The sequence below is a fragment of the Triturus cristatus genome, chromosome 9, assembly GCF_964204655.1.
Source record: "Triturus cristatus chromosome 9, aTriCri1.1, whole genome shotgun sequence".
NCBI classification, from domain to species: Eukaryota; Metazoa; Chordata; class Amphibia; order Caudata; family Salamandridae; genus Triturus; species Triturus cristatus.
In genome coordinates, this window is record NC_140592.1 from 1,010,913,122 (window position 1) to 1,010,933,104 (window position 19,983).

General features: G+C 44.0%; 1 protein-coding gene across 2 annotated transcripts in view; it reads left to right on the forward strand.

Annotated features, from left to right (window-relative positions):
• POMT2 (protein O-mannosyltransferase 2) overlaps positions 1 to 19,983 on the forward strand; it is a 408,616-nt gene that overhangs the window by 194,477 nt on the left and 194,156 nt on the right. For both annotated transcript variants that reach the window (XM_085626671.1, XM_085626672.1), the window contains one exon: positions 5,924 to 6,030. In XM_085626671.1, coding sequence (XP_085482797.1) covers positions 5,924 to 6,030 — 107 coding nt within the window. The remainder of the gene's footprint in view (positions 1 to 5,923; positions 6,031 to 19,983) is intronic.

A 19,983-nucleotide genomic window follows, 5' to 3' on the forward strand; every position in this document is an offset into this window, starting at 1 on the left:
ACCCCCAAAACACAGGACAGATTAGCCAAAACGACTTAACTTGTTGCTGAGCAGCGTAGGAAGAGGAAACAGCGTAGATGGACTATGGTGGCCAGTCGGAGTGCGGACAGAGAGGAAGGACTACTGTTAAGACTTTTGTTTTTCCCAAGTGTTCATGAGAAATGTAGTTTGTGATGTTTTGTTGAGTTGCTGCTGTAGAGAATAAAGCGAAGGAAGAAGGCATAATCCGAAGCCTCTGGTCCTGCCATAGAATCTTAACTACATATATAATACGATTTTTGGTCAATGGGCAAGCACGGCTGGAGCAAAAAATCAGTGGCTGTACCCTATGCTACCCAGCGAACTAATGACATTTATTAATGCCACTATTAATTCTGATTTTAATTAGTAATTAATTTTTCCTATTTCTGGGTTTAAATTGATTTTACTTGAAACTTGTGTGAATCTTGCAAGCATTGAAGTGCGTTACTAATCCCTTTCTAGAAAAACAAAAACATGACTAATCTCCTTTGAGAACACTGGTGTGATGATTGCTTTTAATGGCTTCTGTGTTTCTTTTAGACATTTCATTTTGAAGCTCAAACTTAGAAAACCTGTCTTTTAACTGCTGATCTTAATACATTGCTTGAGAATTTGGAGACATTTGGAGTACTTCTCCTAATTTGGGCAGCTAGCTTGGAACCTTCTGCAGTTCTTCTTCTTGTCATTGTTCGATGATTGAAACCATGCACACAAGTTGTGGTTGTCATCAATTATATATTTGTTATTGCAGCCTGGACAGATTTTGAACCACATGACTTTCACTGTTAAGCTGTGAAGTCCCATGCCATAACATTAAAACATCAAAGTGTTAATTTTATGTTATCTATTCCCAGCCATCAAATGGCTGCTCAATCTATCATAACATGCATCAGTTTGACAACTCGCCAGCACTTTTAAAGTTGTGTAGAAGAATATTTATGTATACTCTAGGCACTGATCTCCTATTGGAGGGTGGACAGGACGAAAAGCCATGGCTGAAAAGATAATGTAAAGATGGTGTTGAGGCAGAAAAGATTGATTCTTTTCACCAGACAACGCTAACAAAGTTTTTCATATGTTTTTACCTATTTGTATGCAAACATTAAATTGCAGGGGAATATACATTGCATGAACAGCTACAACAGCCTTGATTCTGAAAATCTACTGTTAGTTAAGTAAATTCTAATTTTTTTCAACATGCTACACAACTGTTTCTTGTGAATCCAGTAACTTGTTCCAGAGTATGACCTTATAAAGGATTACAGTCTCACTATTTTGTTTGGCTATGGACACACAGCCAAGCTCCTGAGACCTAAAACTAAACATAGACCTACTCACACACTTAAATCTTCAACCTATAGAGTTGATAGAAGCAGTTTTTAACTACTAAGTTAACCTGCGAGTGACCGAAGCCATCACGTCCAGTATGACACACAGGTTCTTGGCATCATCAGCTAACTGAAGCTAAAAAAATTTAAACTTTTTAAGAGCTGTACTCTAAGTCTTACCCTGAGTACCAAATATGATGATCTTTGCCTTAGTTGTCTTTAGCTCAAGGCAGCTGTTTGTCATCCAGGACTGAACACTGTGTCAGCAATACCTTTTCCAGGTCTGCTATTGGAGTGGAATTGACTGGAAACGTAACGCAGACCTAAGGGTTGTCAGCACCAGATTGAATAGACACCATTTGAAATAGATGGATAAATGGGTGCAAGCAGCCATGAGAAAGGTTGCAGGAACGTACATAAGAACAAGTAACAATGCTGCCCCTTCATCAAGTGATGGTTGTCATCCCAAAAGTCTAACAAGGCCATTTCTGTGCCATGAAGCAGCTAAAACCAAACTGTACAGGATCTGAGTTTTATGGGATTTGATGAAGTGTTGTAATTGTTGAATGATAGCCTTGTAAAGAAATGTATGTATGTATTTAAATTTATAGAGCGCACTGCAACCCAACGGGCATCCTGGCGCTGAAAGACAGAGTGAAGAAGGAGACAGTGGGGGACTAAGGATTAGGTTCTGGGGAATAGCCAGGTTTTCAGCTGTCTGCGGAAAAGGGTCAGATCCTGGACCAGTCGTAGCTCCACAGGGAGGCCATTCCATAAGCGTGCAGCCGCAGAGCTAAAGGCACGGCCTCCCAGGGTGACTCTCGTTGTTTTGGGAGTCAAGGCCAGCCTAGCTGAAGAGGAGCGCAGCATGCGCGTAGGTGTATACCAACTGAAGAGATTCTGCAGTGGTATAGGGCCAACACCATGAAGAGCCTTAAAAACTACACACAGAGATTTAAACAAAATTCTCTGATGCACGGGCAGCCAGTGTAATTCGGACAGAGCCCTAGTGCTTGAGGAGAAGCGCGGTCTGAGAAGAGCAAGCTTTGCGGCAGCAGCCTGGATCCGTTGAAGTCTCTGAATCAGATATGTGGGGGAGGCGAGCAACAAGGCATTACAGTAGTCCAGGCGACTAAGGATTGTGCATCGGACTACTGTACCTCGTACATGAGAGGGAAGAAGGGGCAAAATCCTACGTAGACCTCTCATGATCAGAAAACAGTTTGAAGTTACCTTGTTGACATGTGACTCCAGACTTAGATTCTCATTAAGGCAGACACCCAAATTGCGAGCAGTCTTTACTGGAACCAGAGGGGTATCCAGAGGGAGAGGCCAGAAATTGGAAGGAAGGGTAAAAGGCACCCTTCCCACTGAGCAATGTAGAATCTCAGTTTTGGCACCATTGAACTGCAGATCATTATTCCTCAGCCAGGTCGTCATTTCTATCATGCACTTGTGGAAAGAGGATAAAGAGTCCACCTGATCATCACCATCCAAGGAGATAATCAGTTGCGTATCATCTGCATAATTAACTGCAGAGATATTACAGGATTTGATGATCTGCACCAAAGGGCGCATATAAACATTGAACAGAATAGGGCTAATAGAGGAACCCTGTGGAACCCCCTGTTTGTTCGGCAAAAAATCTGATTGGAATGGAGGCAAAAAGACCGCTTGCCGTCTATCCGATAGATAGGAGCATAGCCATTTAAGGGCCATACCTGTAACCCCTATCTCCTCAAGCCGAAGTAGTAGAATACTATGGCTAACCGTATCGAAAGCGGCGGACAAGTCAAGCAGTATCACAGTTGCAGAGTGCCCCTTGTCCGCCCGCATTCGCAAATCGTCCATAGCAATGATCAGGGCAGACTCAGTACCATGCCCTGGACGAAAGCCAAACTGATTCTCCTCCAAAATCCTATTGCTCTCAAGAAACTCAGAAAGCTCCTGGCTAACAAGTCGCTCAACTATCTTAACTGGATAGGGCAGTAAAGAAATAGGGCGATAGCTCCCGTAGCAAGCGGGATCCAGCGAGGGTTTTTTTAACAGGGGGGATACCAACGCATCCTTCCAACAGGCAGGGACTACACCGCTGATTAATGACTGGTTAATAATCATATGGAGGTGCGGAAAGGTATCTGACCCTAATTCTTTCCAGAATTTCTGCGGAATAGGGTCTAAGGGTGAGCCAGAGCAAACTTTCATAGCCAACCCAGAGAAGTCCTCCAAAGAAGGGCAGGTCCAGTGATCTATACAAGGTCCCATGGGTACCTCTGGCTTAAGCACAGTACAGTCAGGCGTATCCACTGTGGAAATACAGTCAGGCGTATCCACTGTGGAAGTACAAGTTCCAGCCTTGTGACTAGTAACAGAGTTAGGCTGCATGCCATCAAGGATTCCCTTTATTTTGTTGTGGAAGAAGGCAGCCAGCCCATCACACAAATCCTGTGAAGGGATGATCTTATTCGTCAGACACTCTGGGTTAGCAACACCTTTCAAGATGTTAAAAACACATTTAGCTTTGTTCGAGGCGTTTGAAATAAGATCAGCAAAATACAGCGCTTTAGTGGAAGCGATGGCTTGCTTGTACCTGACCAGCAGTTCACGCCAGATAATCTTGTCGCTGGTCAGGTACTGCCTACGCCACTGCCTCTCTGCATGTTTGCATTGAATTTTAAAAACTCTTAGTTCCTCGGAAAACCAGGGGGCCGAAGGGGAGCTTCTTTTCCTAACCCATTTCAGTGGGGCAGTCCTGTTGATGGTGGTTGTGATGTAGCTACAAAGCTCCTTAAAGTTGCAGTCGACTGAGCGCCCTGGCACGGGGAGGGGAGCCTCCTTAAATAAAGGGGCCCCCAGAGCTTTCCTTCTCAGGGATTTCCAATCCCTGCTTAAGACACTACTACTTTCTTTAGGCGGGGGGGTACAACCCCTAAAGATCGACAGGACTCTGAAACTAATTAGATGGTGATCGGACCAATCCACTGGGAGGATGTTGTCCACGGTCACTACATTCTCTGCCGCAAAGATTAGATCTAGAGCATGTCCAGCCGAATGTGTGGCTTCCAGCACATGTTGTGACAAATTAAAATTGGCGCAGGATTGAATGATGTTGTTAAACGCAGTTTTCATCAAAGCATTAGGCCAGAGATTGAAGTCTCCCAGAATCAGTAGCCTGCGATGAGTAAGTGCCAAATTACTGATCACATCCAGGAACTGCTGTTGAGACTGTTCGCTCATGGTTCCCGGAGGTCTATAGCATAGAATACCAGTCAGAACATGGGCTGATCTATCTCTCAGTGAGAAGCCCAAGGATTCAAACTGCGAAATCTCGTCAATATCGAATGGCGAGAAATCCCAGCCTTCCTTGAAAACCATCCCAATGCCGCCACCCCTGCCACTGGGTCTAGGCTTGTGAAAGGCTTTGAACCCAGGGGGGCAGGTGGCGCCAAGTTCCAAATCAAGACCAGGAGCAAGCCAGGTTTCTGTCATGAACAAGATGTCGCAGTCATGTTCTTCAATCAACAGCTGAATCTCTATGGAGTGTTTGGGAAGAGATCTCACATTTAAAAGTCCACACTTGAGTCCCACCTGAGGAGAGCTGCCAATAGTCATGGGGACGTGCGCCAGCGCCGGTGCTTCCAGAGTCTGGGGTACGGTGCGCAACTGGATCAATTGAGACCGGGAGTAGCAGTGCCGCACCGTAGGCGACTTCATACAGTATAAGGGCTCGTCGGCGGCATTGCTAACAGTATTAGGCACAGAAGGCACGTCCGAGGCGCGGACGGGCGCAGACGGGCTTGCCTTTGGCACGCCTTTGGCGCGCCTTCGGCGCGCCGCCGGCGCGCCCGCTGCGCGCGTCCTCTGCGCGGTCGCTCCAGGGTGACGTTTTATGGAGGCGCCGGCCAAAAGACTAGAGTGCTGACCTCCTAGCGCAAAAGCGCTAGTTCCGGTTGAGCACGAGTGCAAAGCTAAGAAGACCGACCTTTGTGCAAAAGAGCAAAGCAGCAACAAAGTGAGTTAGATTTTACAGCGATTTTGTAATTTTAAAACAGAATAAAAACAGAGTAAAAGTATTTCCAAATTTTCCACAGAGCAAGATAAACGCAGTTCCCAGTTCAGTTTTTTTCCCACACCAACACTCTTTCAACACTGTCAATTGTCAAATGTAATGACTGCTGGTAGAATGGTAATTGGAAGACAGTCGTATGGATCTGTAGCAGGAAGATTGGCTTTCTTTAGCAGTGGTTACCAAGCCTGCTTTCCAAATGTTGGACAGTGCTCCCTCTTGGATGGAGAGATCCACTTCTTGTTTTCTTTTTCTTTTCTTTTCTCCTCCTCCTTATTATCCCCTTTCTGTCTCAATTTCACATTCCACCCTAGTGACTACTGGCAGTGCTGGGAGTCCTGTGATATACTAATAATATCTTGTAATCTTTTTGAGGAAATCTATGTTCGACAGCCATGCAATAATTATCCTCTTCTTTAATAATACAAAGATAGGGAGCTCACATGCATTCCTCTACTAATGAATATCTTATGGGTATTGGGGTTGATACTTTGTTCTTCTTCTACAGGTCAATGTGGGGAAACATTTCTTAGCCCGTGTGCTTGGCCTGATTGTGCTGCCACTCCTCATCTATGCTGCATTATTCGCCATTCATTTTGCTGTGCTGAATCGGAGGTACTTTCTATCAATGTCATATAACCATTTTACCTGTGCGTATTAAAGTGTAAGTGTATTTTGTAGACCAAGTGAACTCGGATAGCCAGCAATATAGGCTTTACGCCACATCTTTACGTGGTACTATTGGTATATTTTGCTGGATAGAATCTCCCTGGTGTCAAATGTTTACAACAATGTATGAATCCATGGAAGGCACCAACACCTGAGATCTAACATTATACTTTAGTCACTTTATAGCCATTGCCTGAGAGGACCCTTTATACTGTGTCTGTGATGACGTGACACCGTACTATAGTTACACTAAGGGAAGCGCTATGGCAGTTGGATGATGTACCAAAGCTAGGAAGTACAGTTCCCCTGAACTTAACTGAAATCATATGTTACTTTTGTGAGCCGCATTCTTGGATCCCACAGTATTCTGCTTAACGCATATGGCAATAGCCGGATCCCTATGCCTGTTTCTGTTCTGCCTTCTCGCAGTAGAGGAAATCTCCGGATTTGTCAAAATATTTTTGTTTTATCCAAACTTGGATGACTGATTGAGCAAAACTTGTGCTCATTGGAAAGTAATGCAGAAAGCATTTAAACTGTGCCGAAAGCATACAAAACCACGTGCTATTTTGGCCCGCAGGTATAAAACTAGAAATTAGCACTCACTTAAGTTCAATGCATCTAATAGTATGAAGTATTTTAGGACATAAGGAGAATATAGTATAGATTGCCATCTAGATGCACTGAAGAAAACTGGTTAGCCTCCAATAATCACTTATTCAACAACCAGATGGACCTACTCTTTTCTGGGCTCCTTAGAATATTGTTTCTGTAGTCCTGACTATCAAGTTCCACATCCGGCAGCTGCAGAAATCACAAGAGGATCTAGGGTGATAGATAACAGGAGACTCGTAGAGCAAACTGAGTCCCTCTGCAGTTGTTCTGCTTGTACCGGAAGGAGAACTTAAGGAAATTTCCTTTCAGTGAAACATAGCTTCATGACCATTTGGAGTGCTCAGAAGAACTAAATCACTGTTCAAGGAAAATTGTCAGCAAGGGAGCAGTTCTACCATAATATTGAGTTTCATCATGATCCAGACAGACTATTCACAACTTTGTATTTGGAGAGGTAAGGAACTAAATCCAGAACTCTTTGGAAGGAGGCACAAAAAATTGCCACATGCTTGTGCCTCAAGTTCCACTTTACAATACATTTTTTTAGTTCTTCAAAATACCAAGATGGGTAATTCGGACCAGCATTCCTGGACAGGCAGGTATTGCCTCCTCTTTGCGAATTAGTTACCACCCCAACTCGGGGTGAGGAGGATCTCTCCGATTAACGGTTTGCGAACACAATTGATATCACAAACTATTGATGCAAATAATTTCTTAATGGAAAATAACAGGGGAAGGCTCCTTTAATGCCCCCGCCTGTTTGTGATTGGAAGGGGCGCAATGGCCTTCTGCAAAATTCTACTCTTTTAAGGGTTATGGGTTGTTGTTAAAAGAAGCCCATTTGCTTTTGCCAACCCTGTGTTTTGTACCTATGGCCCCAAGTAACTATTCTTGAAAAAGCAGTAGATAAATAATCTTTGTCAGAGAGCAGAAAGGGGTCCTATTGTGGAAATGTGTAATATTGTATTTAGCATAAGCTACAGCCATTTTGGCTGTGTTGTCCATTTCATTTCCTTTGTAATTCTCCTGCCCTCTGCTGCTCGTCATTTTACTGTGCTTGTGTGATCTATTTTAGTTAAGTTCCTGACTGAGCTAAAAGCAATGTAAGAAAGAAATATCTTTGTGGTACACAAGGCTTCTCGAAGCAGAGGACCGCGAGGTTCCCCTTCAAACATCGGTATGGAACTTAATTCCACTTGCCCAAGGTATAGAAGACTTTTTTGAAGCGTCCCTCAAGTTACTTTATAGATACATTAAGCCCGCTAGCTTAAAGAAGAACCACTTTTTTGTGCTTAATAGGCTATATTATACTCCGGCCAAAATTGCCAAATTCGCTCCGGTGCCTGCTCCAACTTGCCCCAGGTGTAAACTTGCTAATGCTGATGACATTCATATCTTTTTCGAATGTTCAGAACTAAGTTTTCTGGAAAAACGTGGGGGAATCTTTAACCGCTATCTTTGAAATCGACATAGAGATCGATCTCCACTTTGTGATCATTGATAAAAATGATCAGGTAATGGGGCGCTCTCGCAGACCCATATGGGTTTGCTGTTATATCTTATCATCCTGGCCAGGAGGGAGATCTGTATTAGATGGAAAGATCCGACCCCTCCGGACAGAGAAAGTTGGTTAAAAGCTGCATTGAGGATGGCACGGCTGGAGCAAGATGGTAGGGGGGAAACGCATGATAACATCTGGCTCCCATTGCTAAGCTGGGGATGGCGCCAGCGATTGGTAACCTGTTAAATCTTGGTGTCTTAAGCGGGTCCTATGATTACACCAGACCTCAAACACATGAGGAAGGCTATTTTGGCTTAGACAAACGCAGATAGCCGAAGGGCGCCCAGATTCAAAATAGTTGGCTTGTTAAACCTGCTAATGTCTTTGGTGAGATGAGGATTAAGAAAGAAAAAAAAAAAGCAATGTACGTGCTGAGAGTTTGTAACTGCCAGTACACCTGTTAACTGTCAACCATTTACTGCTGCCATAAGCATTTCTGCTCTCCCTCCCACTTTGCTGACCATGTAGTTATTCATCTGCCCTTGTTTGCTGATAACTATTTCTAAAACTTGTTCTTCCTATTTCTGTTCACATGCTTACACTGCACAAAACCTGTGTAAAAAGGGCACTGCTTTGTGATGCCAGTGTACTACCTCGGGTAGCACTTGAGAGTGTTGTGTGGATGTGGTCCCACTCATGAGTGATTAATAAACTTGTTATTTATTTCCAACTCCAGTGCTGATCTCTATTTTGTTGGTCTTTGAACCCATGTACAAAAGGGTGACCCTGCATCAGTGTACCCCTAAAAAAGGGGTACATTTCCACACTATTCGAAATACTTTCTTATTTCTTAGAAGGGAAGAGGATTGCTTCCAATTTTAGATCTTTGTTTTTTTCAACAAAGTTCTATAGACCGAGATTCAAAACGGCAAAGCTCCTGCACATACACATTATATGTCATTCCATATTTGCATCAGGAACTGCCATAGATAATTTCTAAGATTTGTAATGGGGGGTGAATACTTCCAGTTGCTGTTCTTCACTTTGACTTGCATTGGCCCCAGACGTTTAACAAAGAAAATGGCAGTCCTAGTGGCTCATCTACATTGGCAGGGCCTCTGTATTTTTTCTTAAGTGGACAACTGGTCATGCCATGCTTTGAAATAATCTTTTTATACAATTTCTATGTTTCTAGGATCGGCAAGATGTCTTGCATGCAGCTATCCCATAAACTGCAATTCATAAGAATGATCCTGGACACAAAACTCTCTGCAGGCATGTTCTCCTCTTCTGAAAGTGCAAATCATCCATCAAATCAATTTCAGCTGTCTTGCATCTTGCAGTTTCCTCGTGCCTGCTTGAAATTAGACTATTGTAAAGGGAACTATATTGTAAGTGGAACCAATATAATGGACTGTTGTTGGATTTGATATTGTATATGTCTGATCTGGCTTCTATAGTTAATTGATTTGTCACCTCCAACAAGAAAAAGGAAACCTTCAGACCTCCTTCGCTCCAAGTTGCAGTACTTACAAATGCATATCTCCTTGGCCAAAGGTCGTGCTCAGAGAGCGTCACAGTAAGTTGCTTTTGTTCGAAAATAGGTTAGGTATAAACGAATTGGAGCTGAGATCAGTGTGGCTAGCTTTAAAAATCTTTCTCTCGCTGTCAGAACTCCTTTCAGAAGGCTACGGTGCACTCATGGACTTCTGGACTCAACCTTGCTGGTTGAGGCATTTTACTCATGATGTCCCAGAGCCCGACCTACTATGGATCCTGCTCATCTGGGCCAAGTACCCCTTCTACACTTGCAGTGGTAGCTGTGGTCGAGCAGTCAGGGCTCTTTGGTGGGGGGAGGAGGGGCAGTGAACATCACTGCTCACTCACAGTGCAGACAGGATGAACCATGAATCAATGTCCAGTCAAATACTTGCTTTTTTAAGAAAAGTAGTATTTTATTTCAAACTCTACACATGCAAAAGAATGTAACGTTCAAAAGCAGCAACAACAATCCCCTTGAGTTGGGGGTCTAGTAGCTGTCAGGCAAATCACTGTCCCACTATCCTTAGTGTAGTGTGTTCGGGGTTATTCCTCATTTACTAGTGGTCTCATTAGGAAATGGAAATTATTTGGCCGTACTCAAGAGTTTCCTTTTGACTCTTCAGGATTTCAATAAAAAATGTCTATGGTGTCGCAGCACCTTCAGCAGTGAATCCCTTGGAGCCACAAGGCCCAGTTTCAGTCTTACCTGCCTAGCAGTGTGGTAGTGTTCAGCAGTGCAGCTAGTGCCCTTCCTTGGATGCTTCCAAGTCTGGATCCTGTATGGTGAAGTTTGGCCGCTCACCATGGACGCAGCATCAACTGGAGGTGCAGGCTTTTCCTGACAAGCTGCGCTGCAGGTCGGTTACCAGTCATTAGAGCTGCTCCTGCTCGGCAGACACAAAAAGTATGTCTCTCTCCCCCTAACAACTGGGGGAGTTCTCTAGCTCCATACTGGAGCTCTGGTGAGGGTGCAGCTTCTCTGCATTCCTCGGGGAAACTGTGGGTGCATTTGGCGCACTAAACCCTCTGGTCATGGCAGTATGCCTCTCGTCCGGGCCACAACCTCAACAGTTGGCAACAGCGATACCAGCAGCTCCTTCTGGAACACGGGGTTGCCGTCTGGCTCACTATCAGGCGCAGACTCTTCGGGTCTGCCACCCTAACAAATTCTCACGTTCCGACCCAACTAAGTTCACCGGTGGCCCCTTCTGGCATACAGGTTCAATGCCGTGTAGCGATGCGGCGGACCTGGTCCTTCCCGCATGGCACACTTCACAAGGCTGAGATCACGACGGCCCTATCCTGGTTAATGGGGTTCGTCCCACTGTTTCTGCACCCAGGCAATGACTTGATTGGTGCACAGCCGCTCTTCTCACACTTCGCTCAAGGATTCCTCTCGGCAGGGCTCTCCACTGGACCTTGCTTCCTCCAACGCTCTCCTCTTCCTCACAGGGCACACTGGTTTTGGCAAGCAGGCAGACGATGGTGCTCCAGGGCAGGTGATGTCCCCTCTCCCTGAAGGGAGACTAGCAGATCATGGCCCCAGTCCTGGTCAAAGGCAGACTTCTTGCACAGCTTCCCCTCCTCACACAGTCTGCCTGGCTGCTTGGCAGATGAAACATTTTTGGGAATTCAACCTCACCTTTTTATAGTTCTTTTTAAGACACGAAAATTAATTTAGGTTCTGGATCTTTGAAATGTTATGTTGGAATTCTGCTTCTTTTGAAGTAGGCACTTCTCCTTATCTTCCTTCATGAAAGAGGTCTGTCACAGCAGGCACGACTCTAAAGCTGATTGTCCACAGCATAATTCATGGGAGTGACCAGAGTTTACTCCTAACTGTCAGCCACAGTGATATTTGCATCAAAAGGTTAACCCCAGACCCCCAGTCCTACTCTTTATGATTCTCTTATCAATCCCATCTCCCTACCTTAGATGTGTGCTGGTCCCTTAGGTTAATCCAATGTGGTGGCAGCCAAGGGGGCAGAAACCATAAGATTTGAATCTGTCAAGTGCAGCGCTTTCAGAGACGTTATCAAAAGCAGCAGTGGGTAGAGTTTGAACAGGCAAAATCAGCGACTGGACCTCAAAACGAGACTCCGCAGCAGTTGCATTCTATGAAAAAAAGTCCACCTTATCTTCCACCTGAGTTATTTCCTCCGACAAAACCCCTACCGTGTTATTGAGAAAGATCAGAATAATGTTCTGCGTTCTGGGTCTTTTTTCCGCCACATTAACTGCATCCCTCCTGCGTTTTCCCATCCGTTAACATATAAACAGCAGGGTGGATAATCACTAGATTGAAGCCCAGAGGACTTTGCAGGTAGGGTCCTAAGGACATGGCTTTAAGGGGGATGAAAAAACTGGGGGGAAGTCTCTCAAAGGGGCGTGGCTTAAAAGCACTTATGCTGAAAATCTATGCCTAGCATAGTGTGCCGCCCGACTGGTATTTTGCCATTTTTAGGTCTCGCCTGACCCAGCGCATGCGCTGGTCTGGCAAGACTTATTGAGAGGGCTCCAAAAAGTGCTACCAGGCCAGCCTAGAGCTATAGTGCATGTGCGCGGGCGCGCGCGCCGCGCTTTACCGCAATTACTTTCACTTTCGCGGCCGCACGGCCGCTTTGCATAGCCAATAGGTCTCGCTTTTGGGACCTTATAAGTATTTAGTTATGCAACTGTTGCATGGCTAAACACTTAAGTTCCCAAAGGCGAGACCTATTGGCTATGCCAATGCTTGTTGTCATTACATCCAGATATATAATCCAGCAAGTAGTATTACACATGCAACAAGCCAGTACTATTGGATTTGTCAATGATTGTTAGATGTGTAACATAAATAAACAACAACCATGGCTTCGTAGCAGGCGCGCAACCCCCCCCCCCCTCCGCCCATCATGTGTGTCAGTCCGGGCTGAGACAGCTTCCCGGGCACACACACAGCCGCACCCGAGTACTTCACAGGTCTTTAAAAGACCATTTACTTGTTAACGAGGCTCTGTTGTTTTTTCACCCCTTCTTAGAGCCCCTGCATCTACACTCTTACTATTGCTGGAAGAATTAGCCCCCCCCCCCCCCCCCCCAAAGAAATCTTTAGTAGCCCCTCACCCGAAAGAACTAAAACGAGTCTCTTTGGAATGCAGTGATACTGCTGCAGAGTTGAGATTTATTTTCCCTGAGGGGGAGGGCAAAAATGGAGAGCCCAATAGAGGCCTGCCTCAGCACCTGCCTTTTAGAACTGCCGGTGCTGAGTACCGGCAAGACCCGGCCCACTTAAAGCCCTGCCCAAGGAGCTCAAAAACAAAAGATTTAAGAAGTTAAGGGGATGCTAAGGGGGTGCCCATCCCAACCTCGACTGGCTGTGGATGGGTGCAGATGGGCACGCTCTAGGCCTTATCTTCGCCCGGGCGCAACCCGCGCACGTCCCACACTGAGGGACTCCGCAGGCACTTTTGAAGTGCTCAGGTGCACCTGTACGCCCAGTCGTGACCGCAAGGAAGGCTGGGGGCCGAAGTCACACCCCAGCGAAAGCAACTAGGTTCTGTAAGGCAGGATTCGGGCAGGGAAACATGCTGCAAAAGCCTCCCGCGCTGGGGGATGCCTCTGGCGCCTGTGAAGCGCTCAGGTCCGCCCCTAGTGACCGCAAGGAAGGCTGAGGCATTAAGTCCCACCTCAGCAAAAGCAACTAAATTCTGTGCGGCAGGATGCGGGCAGGGAAACTGGCTGGAAAAGACTGTATTAAGGAGCCATTCCAGCTCTAAGGCATTTCACCTGAGTTTACAACAGAATTAAACAAAGGGAAAAGAAATACAGCCTGCAATTTTGTATTCCGTTATTTTGCCATATTTGGGGCCCAATGTTCGACTGAGCTTAAATTGTTTTGTAGTATCATCAAATGGAGTTACAGTATTCAAAACTTCCCAAACTGAAGCCAAGCAATTGTCCCTAGGAAAAGAGAAATTCCCGTTATTAGATTCAGCTTAAGTGTACTCAATAACGTGTTCCCTTGATGCACAGGTTATCTGAGAACTCGCATATGCTAGTTTATTGCGAAAACCATCTGCAGCGAAATTAAAAAATAATTTCCATGCTCAGCTGAGTCTTCTTTTTAAAATCCCTTTTCTTTATGTAAACTTTTATATTGACATAATACTTTCTCATCTTCATGATTTAGAGCTGTCAGAGCACTCCTTTAACTTCCTATCTCTTACTCTTGGACTCTACATCAAACCAGGTCACTATTGGCTTATGGCTTCCTGTTTATAATGGAATTTACATTAAGTCAGCAATTTCTTTAATTTTCTTTTCATGAGTTCCGTTTTTACATTTTCAAATTGCACATTCTGGGCCTTATGTAGGTGGGCTGGCATTTACCACTTCATAAATACCGAATCATACCGATTCGGTATTTATGAAGTGGTAAATGCTATGTAGGTAATTGGTCGGTAAATATTACCGATTCGGAATAATTCGGTAATTACCAAATCGGTATTTACCGATTCGGTAATGAGGCATACCTTCCCATTGATGGGAAGGTATGCCTCATTACCGAATCGGTAAATACCGATTCGGTAATGGGAGAGCACATGCAAGGGTGGCAGGGTGTCACATTGACACCCTGTTGCACCCCTGATTCGGCCATGTGTGCACATGTGGCACACATACATGCCCTGAGGGCATGTGTGTCTGCCACATTGCACACATCTACGGGCAAAATATTGCATTTACACACATATTCGTCATTTACCACCAACTATTAGTTGGTGGTAAATAACGAATCCCCACACACACCACACAGTCCCCCTACATCTCATTTCTGTATTCGGAATTTACCGAATCGGTAAAATTACCGATTCGGTAATTTTACCGATTCGGTAAATTCCGAATACAGAAATTCTCCCCCTACATCTCAAAAGCCAAAATACCGGTCGGTAACGGTATAATTACCGAAAATCGGCCGTTACCGACCGGTATTTGGCGACCTACATGAGGCCCTCTATCTTCACAATTTTTTCCCCCGTGTTCCCCATTTAGTCCTTCTCGTGCAGGGCAACAATCACTTCCAATATCTCAAAACGATTTTGCATGTTTACAGCTTCCCCTGACTTCAGTGTACATATAGTCAATAGGATGTCTTGTTTTACTCATAAGAAATGCTTTCCTTGCAGATTTATCCTGTAAAAACTATTAAGCATCATTACACGAATTTCATTTAAACAATGTCCAATAACTACCGCCCTTTGAGGTGCAGCTATAATCATATTCATACTGTGGGCCAAACATTGCATTTTCATTAAAGGGAAGACTGATCCTCGACATCAAGAATAATTACATTTTTAATTAGTCTTGCTTTGATGCACCCACAAAACATCTTGGATTCTCTCATGAATCACAGTTTCTTTGCCTTCATTTATTCTGAATCTGACCTCCCAGGAGGAAATGCCCTTTATTACATTAGACATTTGCAGCCCTCAGTCATCAGAGAAAGTTCATCTATCGTTCCGATTTTGGCAAATTCCCTATCTTTAAATTGTGTAATAAGACCTGTTCATTTTCAGGGCTTAGAAATGGCCGGAATATTACCATCGTCAAAGCGATCCATATATAGAGTAATACAGTCCTGCTATTTGTTTGTTAGGTCACTTTGCTTTAGACTCGAGGCTCATTCCACAAGAGAAGAAGCACTTGCAAAGCCAATAGGTATCATCTATAGGCTTTGACGATGTTTGTTTTAGCGGTGTGGTGTGATATTTAATGGCTTGCCATTCCATAGTGTTGAATGGTATGTCCTGTCATTCTATAGTATAGTATGGTATGACGTGTCATCCTGTAGTAATATATAGTATGGCCTGTCATTCTATAATATATGAGGGTATGGCCTGCCATTCTGTGGTATGGTAGGGCCTGTTATTTCATGGTATGGTATGGCTTTTCATTGTATAGTATGGCATGGAATGGTATAGTAAGGCCTGTCATTGTATAGTATGATATGGCCTGTCATAGAATGGTATGGTATGGAATGGTATGGCCTGTCATTATATAGTATGGCATGGCATGGTATGGCCTGTCATTGTATACAGTATAATATAGCCTGTTATTATGTAGTTTGGCATGGCCTGTCGTTGAATGGTATGGTATGTTCTGGTATTGCCTGTCATTGTATAGTATGGTATTGCCTGTCATTGTACAGTATGACATGGTATGGCCTGTCAGTATAGTATGGTAAGGTACGGCCGGTCATTGTAGTGTTTATTATGGTATGTTATGGCCTGCCATTGTATAGTACATTATGGTATGGCCTGTTTTTGTATGGTATGGCCTGTCTTTATATGGTATGGTACAGGCTGTCACTGTATGGGATTAGGGGTGGGCGTAATTTGCGTAATTGCGTTACGCAAATCTCCGCGAAACGGTAAAAAATCTCCGCGAACACGCAGAAATTCCGCGAACACGCGGAATTGCTTGTTCGCGATGCTTTTTTCCTGTTCACAATTGCTGTTTGCGTGCTCGGGGAGAAATATCTCGCGAACACGCATTTTGAGAACGCGAACAAGCAAAAATTTCGCGAAATCGCGGAAAGCAGACTTTTGAGCAATTTCGCGTTCTCCGCGGAACGCGAAATTACGCGAATTCCGCAAATTCCGCGAGCGGAACGGAATTTACCGCCCAGGCCTATATGGGATAGCCTGTCATTGTAAAGTATAGTATGGTATGGCCAGTCATGGTATAGTATAGTATGGGCTGTCATTGTATAGTATAATATGGTATGGCCTGTCATTGCACAGTATGGTATGTCATTGTATAGTATACTATGGCCCGTGATTGTATAGTATGGTATGTCATTGTATAATGTAGTATGGTATGGTAAGGCCTGTCATTGTATAGTATAGTATGGTATGGCCTGTCGTGGTATGGTAAGGCCTGTCATTGTAGAGTTTAGTGTGGTATGGCCTGTTATTATAAAGTATAGTATGTTATGGTATGGTCTATCATTGTATGGTATGACCTGTCTTTGTATGGTATCTTATGACTGCCAGTGTATGGAATGGCATGGTATGACCTAACCTTGTAGAGTATGGCATGGTATGACCTAACCTTGTAGAGTATGGTATGGAATACCCTTGTATAGTTTACAATGGTATGGGATGCATTGTATAGGATAGTATGGTATGTCTTAACGTTTAGTATGTTATGGCCTGTCATTGTATTGTATAGTAGAGTATGGTATGTCATTGTAGAGTCTAGTATGTTATGGTATGACCTTGAACAGTTTAGTATGGTATGGTCTGTCATTGTATAGTATAGTATGGTATGGCTTGTCATTGTATTGTATACTATGTTATGGTATGGCATGCCATTGTATGGTATGGCCTGTCTTTGTATGGTATGGGCTGTCATTATACGGTATGGTATGACCTGTCGTTTAGTCTGGTATGTCATTGTATTTGATGGCCTGTCTTTATATAATGTGGTATGGCCTGTAATTGTATGGTAAAGCATGGTATGTTATGGCCTGTCACTGTATAGTATAGTATAGTGTGGTACAGCCTGTCATTGTATAGTATGGCATGGTGTGGCCTGTCGTAGAGTTTAGTATGGTACAGCCTGTCATATAGTGTGGTATGGTTTGGTCTGTCATATTAGAGTTTAGTATGGTATGGCCAGTCATTGTTTAGTATAATACGGTATAGTATGGTCTGTCATTGTATGGTATTGTATGGCCTTTCCTTGTGTGGTATGGTAGTGGCTGTCATTGTATGGTGTGTAACAGGCTGTCATTGTATGGTATGATATTGTCTGTCATTGCATAGTATGTCTCAGGTTAGACCTAAAAAAAAGTCAATAAGATGTCTGAGACAGGCCCAGCTCTGAATTACACGATTCACTGAATACTCAGGCTTCACACAGACATGCATCAAATGGGAAAGATAAAAGCTTGTTTGTATTGGCTTTAGATGATATTTACTGCATGATGGATTTAGTAGCAGCCCCAGTACAGTCATACTTGATTGAATAATTGGCCTCTGTTTAGCTGTGTTTATCTGTCAGAGCTCACGTGTCCATTTAAGCACAGGTGAGCTGAAGCTGGGCCAGCGCTTTACGTGGCTGTGGGCACAGAGGTGGGAGTGAACTAATGGTGAACAGATTGAATAACAGCAAGCTCAGTGTGGGGAGGGGAGTAAACAAATCGAGCCAGGCTCATTCATAAATGTTAATACCACAACAAATATTAATGGTGGAGGTCCAGTGTATTATTTCTTAACAACTCTGGTTTTCATGGTTTTTAATAAAAATGTGCTACAGTTGGCTTTGTGGAACTTCCCTTTGGGTGCTTACCTCTCTTGGCTTCTCGCAGGGAGACTCTGAGGACGACATTTGGAGTTAGTTTATGGCTGTTAATTGTTTCATCAGCGGGGTTTCTGCATCACAACAGAATTTATTTTTTGTGCAGTTTTAAATGCCGAGAACTCAACCTGAAAGTATTGTCATGAAGTCATTAGGAGATTGAGTGATTTGTCCAGAATCACAGGCTGTTGAGCTGACGCCGAGACTCAAACCTAGGTGGAAGCTTTGGCTATAACGCCACATCTCTCTCTAATGAAATATAGTTATTAAACTAAAGAGAATTGTTGCAAAAGAGCGCGTGATTTTAGTATGGTGGCATGCGACCGTTGTGATTACGTGTTCATTGCAGTGCTTTGATGTGCTGTGGATGTTCAGCTGAAAAACAGCATTTTGTGTTGAGAAGTTAAAGAATTTTGTCAAGAAGAACAGAAATAGATCTCTTAGAATAAGGCACATTCAGGCAGCCCACAGTCCACTGTCGATGACTGCAGTAAAATGTCATTGTTGAAATGCTACATTGCTGTCCAGGTGGGAATCGTGGCAACCGAAAAGACAAGCTGCGGGAAACTGAGAGGTGGCCACAGGGATGGCTGATGGGAACTGTGGATGGAGGGCAGCTCCTATACGACATTTTCACCCCAATTCACGCACATTTCGAATGATGTTTATGTGCATTGCACAGGTTGATTTTCCCGTCCAAGCATACCCTCTTGAAAGGACATACTGCGATCAGCTTCCAACAACAACTGGGAAACCAGATGGGGGGGAAGAGGGGAGGAGAAATAGTACCTCAGTCATGTTAGGAGCAGCGGATGGGTTCTGATTACGTTTGGTTAATCTGTGCTTGGTCCTTGCTCCACAGAGGCAAATGGAACTGATGTTTGGGCTGCACTGGCCAGTTAGGTGGCAGAAAAAAAGACTGATACTAGAGCCCACAAATGGTAAGCAATGGGCGGACTGCAAGTCCTTTATTGAACAAATTAATGTCACACGAGAGCTCATGTGGTTGCAGGCTCGACCATAAAAAGCAGCCACTATTACCCTCTTGAGAAATGTTCTAATCTTTGACATATAAATTCAGCAACTTTAAGATTGTTTAATGCTTTTGCAATGACTCTGATTGGAGAACATATGCCTTAGGAGGCCTCTCTGACCTTGTTTGCATGGTTTGATTTTCACCCTGTTGTTCTGGTTCACCACTTCTGTGAACGAGGGTTGAGCTTGTTATTCTCTTCTAAAGTTTCTGAGTATGAGCCTATGCCATGAGGAATTAAAAGTTACATGTACACTTTTAATCCTAGCTCTCTACCATGGGTATCTGATTTGAATTAATAGTCTTTTCTTTTTCCTGTACAACAAGGAGTATGATTGGAAATTAGTTAAGCGACTCTTTACTCAAGCCTTCCAATGAAAAACAACTGCCTTACTTAGATTGCTCTACATACCAGGCCAGTAGAGCTCCTAGATTCCTTAGAGGAGCAGTGTCAGAACTCCATTAAAGGAAGTATGATGCCTATGTACAGCTTCAGCTTTTTAAAAATGTGTTTGTATACAATATTTCTATAGCACAAACGTCGCCGAAAGGGAGAGCAGCACTGTACAAGGTCAAAGACCAGCATAACGTCAGCTAAGAGAGGAAGGTGGGTTGTGGACAGTTCATGCATTGCTGTGTGTTATTTAAAGAGGCCAGTCTTCAACTCTTTACTAAATTGGAGCAGTGTTGGGATGGTCCTGATGGATAAGGGGATGTTGTGCCAGATTATGGTTACAAAGATGGAAGAGGACTGCTGCCTTGTTTTTTTCTTTTTTACATTTCTTAGTCTGGAGTCTGATGGTGACTGGCTGTGGGTGTGCAGAGAACCACCAGAGAGGGTGAGCTTGTCTTCAAGATGGGCGGG